This window comes from Buceros rhinoceros, unplaced genomic scaffold (assembly GCF_000710305.1).
Source record: "Buceros rhinoceros silvestris isolate BGI_N320 unplaced genomic scaffold, ASM71030v1 scaffold7649, whole genome shotgun sequence".
NCBI classification, from domain to species: domain Eukaryota; kingdom Metazoa; phylum Chordata; class Aves; order Bucerotiformes; family Bucerotidae; genus Buceros; species Buceros rhinoceros.
In genome coordinates this window covers 14,831-24,814 of record NW_010432059.1, presented here as the reverse complement: position 1 = coordinate 24,814, position 9,984 = coordinate 14,831, and the positions used below count along the sequence as shown (strand labels likewise).

The following is a 9,984-nucleotide window of genomic DNA, read 5'->3' as shown; positions in this document are numbered from 1 at the left end:
TCCTAACGAGTCCAATCTAATAAAAAATGCTACTTGGCACAGCAAACAGAAGAGGCAAGCGCGGTGTGCAGAGCAGAGCCCTGGTGTCCAGCCCCGAAGGTCCGACTCTTCCAGGGGTTTGCAGAGTGACACCAGGTAAGGCAATGCAGCGCTCTGCACTCCTGGTGCCCCCGTAATTAAATCGCTGGCTCCTCAGAGCAGAGGCTGCCTGTGCACAGCTTTGAACAATGAGGTTTTGATCTTGTTTGAGGTCCCTTGGCACTACATTAATACTATTATATTAATCATATTATATGATTTACTGCCACAACGCCAGGACGGTTTTTAAGGAGAAGGACCCTGTAGTGAATGGGCAGAGCTGAGGATGAGAAGTTAAAACTTGTAGTCTGGGTTTATGTTTGTTATAATTTTGAGCTAAGCATTTATTCCTTTAACTGGCATAAAACCCTGGCTTGCATGGGTTAGCCACCAGTGCACTGAGGTTTACAGAAATTCTCTTTAGATTGCCTGCTTGCTGTTGTTAATTATTTTGTCTCTGGCTGTGATACAGACAATCCACTTAAGCTCGTGTTCAAAAAGAAGCCACACAACAAAGACAATATAAATTACCATTCATAAACAGATGGTGTTCTCCCAGGGATTTGAAGGTTAGAATGAACAGGCTGCTGGGCCATGTCGGGTGTGGAAAAATTAACAGAAGATTGGCAAGGAGGACTGTAAAAATACTCAGGAGACTCGCAGCTGGGGTGTCAGAAAACACATGTACCATACTAATCGTTGTTTAGCTTTGTGTGCTTGACAAGGAGAACATCTGTGTTTAGATAACACAGGCCTGTGATGGACTCAGAGGGACCTTATCGAACATGCTTGAGATTCCTGCCCTGCAGAGTGGAAAACTATGCCTGTGAGAATCCCTGATATACAGGAGGAAACAGCATGTTCAAAAGCAAGGACCGAGCTCTGCGGTGCCTGGTTCCCTCGCTCGTGTGCCTCCGCCTGGGTGCTGCTGCGGAGATCCCTCCAGTTTGTGAGGTAACAAGAGTAAATTTACTTTTTGCATTTCATCCATGGTTCTGTGGTTGTTCCTGCTTCTTGTTTGTGTCAGCTCTCACGAGTGGGGAAGAGGGGATTCGCAGAGAGGACCCACTTGGCAGCTCATGGCCCATACAAGAACAGATTTCATTGTCCCTGTTTTAGGTCATGCTTTCCAAGGTGAACAAGCGAATGACAGAGCTAGACAAGGGTGGGAACTCTGCTCTTTGTAGAGAGTTCTTACTACAGGGTAACAATAAGACTTTTTTTTTTAACTAAAAATTACTCATCGTCATGGCTTGGCTTCGCAAACAAAGATCTGGGAAGGGTTTTTCCCATGCTCACTGCAAGCTGTGAGTGCACCCTTCAGGCCTGCTAAACTTCAAATTTTGTTATTTCCTTTGTCATCGAAGACAGTTTCTCTGCTAGGATAGCAGGGACAGCAAATAGCCAGCACGCCATGAGCCCTGGCACAGGAACCTGGGTTTTCCTAGCACCCCCTCATACAGCAAGCCCAGAAATACTTGTCTGCACAAGTGTGATGGATTAGCTGTGGATGTGCTGTAGTTCAGCCATGCCCAGCACGTTGGCTGAGGCTCTGGTCCATAACCCTCTACAGCGTCTGCAGATTGGCATGCTCTTCGGCACAGCCTAGCATTTGCCCTCTGCTTGGAGCACGGCGGGGGGCAGCTGGAGGACACGGCTGTCAGGAGGCAAGGTGGGCACAGTATCTTCAGTGGAAAAGAGAGGTTTGGCCTTGAAGCCAGACAACGATTCCTGATATATTTTACCTGGTAGCAAAGGTGAGGCAGTTGTGGAGGAGGTTCTCCATTAGCCAGAGACTCCAGGTGAGGGCTGGAAGGGGAAATTGTTAACTAGGCTGATTTTCAGAATGGGCTCAGTAGACTGGGCTGTCATGACCCTGGGTCATCCTCACATGGACCTTGGCCGTTTCAGGTATAATTGCTGCATCAGTTTGACAAAGCTCCTCTGTGGAAGTGAAAGCAAAGAGGAAAGTCACCCGTGTGGGCAAACGGCTTGTGAGAGCGTGGCCTCACCTCATGCGTGGAGGCCTTGCCTTGTGCTGACAGCAAGATGGTACCTGGATGTGAACAGACAGGTAACCGCTCTCCTTCCTTGTTCCATGCCATGTTTGCTGTACCCTGCTGTCTCCTCCACTCCTCGTCCTTCTCTCACACAACTCCTGTAGCCTTTTCCTTTTCTCACCGTACAGTCTCAGCTCAAGCCATGATTTAGACACTGTGTTATCTCCTCCTGTTCGCGGTCAGGGAAGCAGAGCTGTAACGTGCTTTGTCGCAGTTTTCCAGCAGTGACAGTGCTTTGTCCCGGTTACAGCAGCGTGGGATAAGAAAGGTGTCAGTGGTCTGACCTTCAGCAGGTGCTTCGCTTACTGTGATGAGACTAGTGCTCTGTATGAGACACGTACTGACACCTCTCTCCTTTTTAAGTTTTAATGGGTAGTGCAGGACAGATGTTTCTAAGCAATGCAGTACTTGCTTTTCTTCATTGACATGAAAGGAAAATTGCATTATTTGGTGTAACTTAATGCATGTGCAGACTGGTGTCACTAACCACAGCTGCTAAGTTTCTCCCACTCACTCGGAAACACTGCTAGAGAAAGAGGAAAGAGGAACAGCTTGCCATAATCTCCGTGCACTGTATCTTCCATATACAGGGATGATGAAATGACCTTATCAGTGGTTTCTGATACTTGTTCTGATGAGTTTTTTAATTGGAAGATAACAGATTATCCTGTAAACAAAGTACTGCTTTGCAAAGCATTCTTCTGTGGAGAACACAAAGCCATATACCACACTGCTGCACCTTGTGCTCCACCAGCTCTACGTGGAGCATCTTGAAAACTCAGGAGTTAACTGCTGGGAATTCAAGACTCATTAAAGCAGAAATAGTAAAGAAACATCCTAACCTTATATGCTGGTAGTGAGAAGGCAGTAGCTCCTTCCTATGAAGTAGAAATGTGTTTGCAACCTCCAGTAAAGAGTCCCAGATCTACCAGACAGCATAGACAGGCCTTCTTTTCTGTACTTCCCTTTTCTTGTGTCTTTTTGAATATAGGAGAGACCCCAACCTCACAATATGCTTTTCTTTGCATGTTATGGATTTGGATTTGAATCCTCTTAGGCAGAGGAGGCAACCAAATGTGGGCTGCCGCATCTGGGCAGGATCTCAGTGCACAGCTAGGTGTGAGTTTTTAGATGGGTAAGAAAGACAGTGTCTCTATAGTTCAGGTACCTCAGGGCCAGCAGCTGCTGTTTGCAGCAGCCATTACGGGCTGAGCCTGGGTTCTAGTTTCCATTTGAGTCCCACTCTAGATACTGAGATCTTTGAATTCAGTTGCAATTCAGCTCTTTTTGTCAGCTTCCCAGATCAGCGAGTTGTTGTCCTTTCCAAACCAGCCAGGCTAAATGCTGGATTCCTCTGACAGTCTGTACATGTAGCCTGAAAGAATTATTGAGCTCTAGCTTAAGGGAGCTGAGCCCTGAAAAAAAACCAGCTCTCAATTTCTTTAAAATAATATGTCCTTTGTTCCTTCTTAAGTCTAATTTCCCCACCTGGAAATCCAGAAACATACAAGTTCATGTATCATATGATGAAATGGAAAGTTGTTGCCTGATGATAATTTCTAGTCAGGACTTGAAACTCTTATTTTGTGGAAAAACAATCATACCAAAAAAACCCACAAAACAAAACCAAAACAAACTTGACATTGGAAAGTACAAGCCAAACATTCTGACATTATTTTTATTGCCACCCTGTGAACAATCTCAGAAAAATCTCTGCCAATAAAAGATACAAATAGCTCCGTCTCCTGATGCTGAGGGGTGTAGGGGTGTCTGCCTTTCACTGTGAGAGAGGGGAACCTCGGTAGTAAAGTGGATGTACAATCTGCCCTTGGATGATCTGCTGAAAGACTCACGGATGTTTAAAAATCCTAAAGAAAGAAATCTCGTTCCTAAAGAAAGTCTCTATTTGATCCCTTTGTCGTATTAGTATGATGTGAAGCAATTTGGACTCCACCTGATCCCTCTGCTGACACCATCTGTCTTGATGTGGGTGGGCCAGAACTCAGAATACCTGTGTGTGATCAACTATAACCTAGTGACATATTTGTGAATTAATGTCATGGTATGATTATTAACTCACAGCTAGCAATGGCTTCTGGGAACGATGTGCTTAGTAATTCATCCTACTTTGACATTTCCAATGTCAAAACTTGTGCCTGCACCAATAAAAGGCATCTCTCCATGTTCACAGCTAAGATCATTCACAGCTGGTCCAGTGTGCAGCCTGCCATCCTTGCAGATAGGCAGGGGTAGAGATTTCATGCCCTTACAGGCCCTTATCCCATTAAACAAAAAGCCAGAGGAATTTTCCTCTTATTGCTGATGTGCTGTAGACAGGTTACAGTTTGTCCCTGAAGTGTGCAATTGAGAAATCACATATTAAACAAGATTAGATTAATGTCATTGTGCACTGAAGCCCTTGCAGAATATTAAGCTACCTTGTGCTGATGTTTCCGTACACACCATGTTCAAGGTTGGTTCTGAGTAGTCCCAAAATGAAGAGTCATGTTTCAGTCACCTAATAAATCAATAAACGTCTGCTTTACAAGCCTGCTCCTCCTTGTGATGGATAGCAAGAGGTGCTTTAAGTGTCAGCGCCAAACTGGCGTGCAGTCATCATACTCTCTTCCACTCTAGTGAGATAAACCCGTCACAGGGGGAGTGCGTGTGCTTCAGCTGTACTTCACATCTGGATGTCGACAAGGAGAGCACTGCATGTCTTTGTTCCTTGCTTTCTTGACTAATCTCTGCTCACCGTTGCCAACCCTCCTGTCCCTGTTTCTGTCTCTCTCTCTGGGAATCCCAGGGAGGCAATTCCAAAGACTCTGGGGAAGAAAAGGCTGTCTCACGATGCAGAACGGATTCAGCTGTGGAGCCTCCATTCCAGTGGTGCCTGGCACCTTATCTTTTAATACAGACAGATCTATACACCTGCTTTGCAGGAGCCCTGTCCTTTTTAATTGCCTTTTTTTTTTTTCCTGGATGCTGAACACTTTGGGTTGGTGGGTTTTTTTTCAGTTTTGCACAGCTGCCCTCTGTGCAGCTCAGCATGTTTTCCTGTTTGCAGAAGAGTTTTGTGACACACCTGAAGCATACTGTTTTGAGAAGGATATAGATATCTTATGCATTGAAACTAAATGTGTAGGCCAGACAATTTACCTTTAATATCTGAGAACACTACAGAATGTCCCTGGCTGCCCCAGTTTAACTGAACACTTGTTCTTTGTAGTCATTTATCAGAAGATGCTAACACGTGTCTTGCTCCAGAGGCTCTCCTGTGAACAAACTCACCTTTGATACTACTCCAAACATAGCTCGTGCTGTGTGAGCAACTCAGTCACAGCAGCTCACAAGGCATCAGCCAGAGCCAGACAACTGTGAAGGGATACTCCTGTCCATGACAGATGGAGAACGCCGGTGTGCAGAAGGGCCGAGGGGTTTTGGAAATGCTTTTTAAGCAGCAAGCAGTATGTGCTGCTGTCCTGTTTTCTAGCAAGCACAGCCTCTAGCAATTCTTAATTTTCTTAGCATTAATTTACCATTACCTGATTTGAGAGCAAACTGCTTAGATCTTTGGCAGAACTGACTGAAGACGACTCAGGCCATCACGAAACTACACTGGGTATGAACTGAAACGAGTTTTCAAAGCCCTCTTAATTTTGGCCTACTCTAACAAGGGAAAAGTCAGACTTGGCAAACTCTTTTTTTTTTTACCAGAGAGCTTTCTGTGTTTTTGGTATTCTGGGGGAACAGGCAGGGACTGGGTTTGGGCGCAATAGAAAAAGATGCAGTCAGGGCAAGACTGGCTGTGTAAAGGTGCCTTCACCAAGCAGCAATCCACCTCGCAGCTGGTTTCAGCCTAAAGGTGATGCTTCACTGCTGTTAAGGGAGTTGATGTAACATTACTGAATCTGAACACTAAAACTGCATCTGATTGTCCCAGGGGTGTATTTGAGGAAGTAGTATCAGCCACTGTGGGAAGATGTGACAGGAAGAGTCTTGGCAGAATTACCCTTGGTTATGGCAGCATCCAGGTGGCTCTGGGCCAGGGGTCATGCTTTCAGGGGAGTTTGCAGAACTGGAGTGTCACAGAAAACTGAAGCTGGCGCAGCAATTCCTTCTGAGTACAGAAATTCCTGCCAGACAGGAATTGTACATATTTGGATGATCTGTCAGGTTAGTGACCTTCCTTTCCTGTCATTCTGAGTGCCTTCTTCAGCCACGTGCTTTGAAATCTGCTTTAGGGTATGAGCAATCAAAACTTGCTGTGAAATGAAGCAGAGATAGAGCTGTACTTCATCAGCTACTCCACAGGAAATGCCCAGGGCATGGAGGAGTCTGTCCTAAAGTCCTCTTCAGAGGACTTCTGGCTGAACCAAGAGAGAGAGTACATGCTGCTCCAGCCAGGCCAGTTCTGCTTCTGACCACCTCCACAGATGCTTAAAACAGCAGAAAGCATGAATGTAGATGGCACCCACTGCGCTGATCACAATCTGGATGTAGACACCTCGGTTCTGTCCACACTCTGCTGGAGGTACTTATTTTATTGGATTGTACACCCTTAGGTGTTGTTTCTAGTAATGTGTACATGGATGTTGTTATTGCCTGATCTAAGTAAATGAGGTTTCTGTAGAAGAATAACCTGTCCAAGACTGACACCTACTGAGCTGCATGCAGTCACGGCCAGCGTGTTACAGCACAGGGATCTCATTACGTGACTAACAGCAGTTTTAATGCAAAACACGGCAGAGCTCTCTGAAAATGCACATGTACACCAGTCTCGTGGAAGGGTGGTTTGAGGCACAATTCCTACAGAGAAAGAGCTGGAGGCTCCTTTTCCCTAGGACATCAGTATCTGCCCTGGTTCTTCTTCAGCATTTCATGAAGTTCATCTACCCCAGCAATAACGAACATCCCATTCCCTTGTTTTGCAGGAGCAACAGTCACTTCACAGGAAAACAGTATAGCAGGTGCAAAACACAGAAAATAATAACCCACTTATCCCTCCCCAAAAATAATTGTGAAAGCAGCAAGGCAGTGGAAACTCAATTTCCCCTCTTTTTCTTCCCACAGTGGTTAGATGGAATGTTAAGTCTGAATGAACCAAAGAAGGAGGAAATAGATGTTGCCAGAAATAAATGAGTTGTGGTCTGGTGAGACTGAATTCACAATGGGTTCAAGTGATGGTATGACGTTACCACCACCCCTGAGAAAGGAGAGAAGAGGTTAGGTGAAATGCTTCTGCCCAGATAATAAAGGACATGGAGAAACTTGGTAGGTTTTCAAGAGACAGGATGGTTCAAACCTGTCCTCAGATTTGTCTGATCTTTGCTAAGGCTGTATCACAGCTTTATTTTTAAAGGAACAGTTATCAACCACCTTTGGAAGCTGTTCAGGTCAGTTAAGATTAACAACAAAAAAACCCCAACAATCAAAATCAAAAACCTCAGATCATAATTTTATTTTTTCTCAGTGACAGTAATTTGCCTCTTGTCAGCCAGATGTGCAAAAACACCCAACCAAAAAAACCACAAACCCCAAACCAATTGATGAGCTCCTCCCTCAGCTGTAAGACAAGAGGGGCTGCTAATCAAGCATGTGATGCCCGGACTAGAGGCTTGGGAAGGAAGTGTTCCACTGAAGGACACTGTACCTATTACATTGAAAAACAGCACTTGTCTTTAAAAAACAATCATTATCCTTTTTAGTTCAACAGTCTTCTTCCTGCTGTGACCTATACAGCCTTACTGAAAGGACGGCTCAAGTGACATGAACAGAAACAGTGTCCTTCCAAAAATCCTGGTTTTCTTTAGCTGCTTCTTTGGCCCTGCTATGCCCTACCTCTTCCAGACAGTCTTATCCCCTTTATACAGCTACGACGACCTCAGCCGAAGAGCCAGCATATTTCAGATACTGCCGTTGGAAAAGGGTACAGCTAGCTTTGGGGAGCAGCTTGGTGGTCTGTGGCAGACAGCCCCCATCAGAACTGTCACACAGCGAGAGCCAAGACACTCCCAGAGGCACCAACTGAAATGGGAGATCTCTGTTCACTTCCCCTTTCATGGGGCTGGGAACTGTTCAGTGTCCAGGTATTTAGTTCCTGTAAAAGCAGCAGACAAGACTACAAGGTATCACTTTCCTTGCTAAAGGAGACACTCTAAAAGCTGCAGCACACGGTTACTATGTGGTTTCCTAAGCCTGAGGTCTTTTGTTTAACTTTAATGAAAAACATTGTAATCAAACCATATTTTATCCTTAACAGGGTAGTTAGAATGCTGTGAGTATCCCTAATTAAAGTTTCCATTTTCCTTTGCAGTCATACAAAGTCATTTCATCCTGATTGATCTGTCAGTGGTCAGAGGCCAGGAAATTTTACTTCAAGGTTTGTGAAAAATTGACTTTTACAAAAAGAGACATTTCTGACCAAGAAAAGTCTCTGCTAAAATGAGCAAGAGGCTCAATTTGAAACATATTCCAAAGCACAAAAACTCTGTGGTTAACTGAATTAGGAAAACTAGAATCTTTTTTTATGCCAGGTAGAGCAGACGGTATTAAAACTCCTCTTCAGCTTGTCTGGAGCGAGAGCATTTCAGTTCCAGCAGCCTCCCCACAGTGTCTGCAATTGTACGCTCACCATGCACCTTGTTATCTCGGGTGCGGATGTTAACTGTTCCACTTGCCTTCTCCTTTTCACCAACAACTAGAAAGAACCAAGATGCAAAGAAATGGACTTAACCTTTAGCAAGCTCTTCCTCCCCATTCTCTTAAAACATAGGCATACTAAACATAAATTCTAAAAACCTTACCAAGCAACACATCAAATCCTTCTTTGCCCTCCTCCCAGCTCCCCCCACTCTGATCTGTAGCAGCAAATGGCTTTAATCTCGTATCATTTAATATACGTAATGTAACATGTAATTTAGTATGTTATGAACAGCAACTTAGCAAAATAGGAGTAAAGAGAAAAGCAAACTTTGTAGCTCTAGCTTCATTTACTAGAGAGAACCACAAAGTCAAAATGAGAAAATACAGAAACCAAAATAGTATGTCTCCTTCTAACATAAATTTTATAACATGTCCTTGGAAGTAGCTACCGGAGATTGTATTTCTCCAGTACCCAACCTACAGCCAGTGGGACAACCCTTGGAAACAACCTCTGAGCATAAATCAGGTGAGATTTTTTTCCCTGATACGCTGATCATTTGTTTGTGGTCTCAAAGGTAAAATGTGGTTGTGTCTCACCTGTATCATAGAGTTACAGTTTTTAAAGAACAAAATAACTTTATTCATGATTCTATAAATTACACTGAGGGTACAGTTTCTCTGGCAAAGGCTCGTCCTACTCTAACAGATCACAGGCAGTTTTAGGGTCAATGGTAGAGCCTCAGTTTATATGACATGACTAATTGCTTCAATTTATATGACACGACTAATACGTTGCTTCAAATCACATACTCCAGGGTCAGTTTCTAATGGTCCCTGGATCACCCTCTCGTGAAATAGTCTTCTCCTATACATCACAGAATGGATCACAGAATGGTTGAGGTTGGAAGAGACCTCTAGAGGTCATCTGGTCCAATCTCCCTCTTCAAGCAGGGCCACCTAGAGCCGGTGGCCTGAGACACCTGTATAGCTCAGAAGCACATCACAGCTGAATGCAGCGAAAATATGGTACTTCTTTTGCTACACTTGAAACGAGTGCATGAATTATTGGGGGGGGATGGAAAAAACCGCTGAACAATCTGACTGACAAAGGGCAGGAGATTTTATATGTCTCCACATTGCTGACCAGAAGACCACACAGCCTTTTTCTAAAGCAGCAGTAATGCCTTGAGCATTAGTGACC

The 9,984-nt window shown here is 44.4% G+C and overlaps 1 protein-coding gene across 1 annotated transcript in view; it reads right to left on the bottom strand.

The window, feature by feature from the left end:
- Positions 1-8,369: 8,369 nt before the first annotated feature.
- Positions 8,370-9,984, bottom strand: part of TARS (threonyl-tRNA synthetase) — a 15,667-nt gene continuing 14,052 nt past the window's right edge. The window contains exon 17 of the mRNA XM_010143636.1: positions 8,370-8,838. Within this exon, the coding sequence (XP_010141938.1) occupies positions 8,690-8,838 (149 nt within the window). The 3' untranslated portion in view covers positions 8,370-8,689. The remainder of the gene's footprint in view (positions 8,839-9,984) is intronic.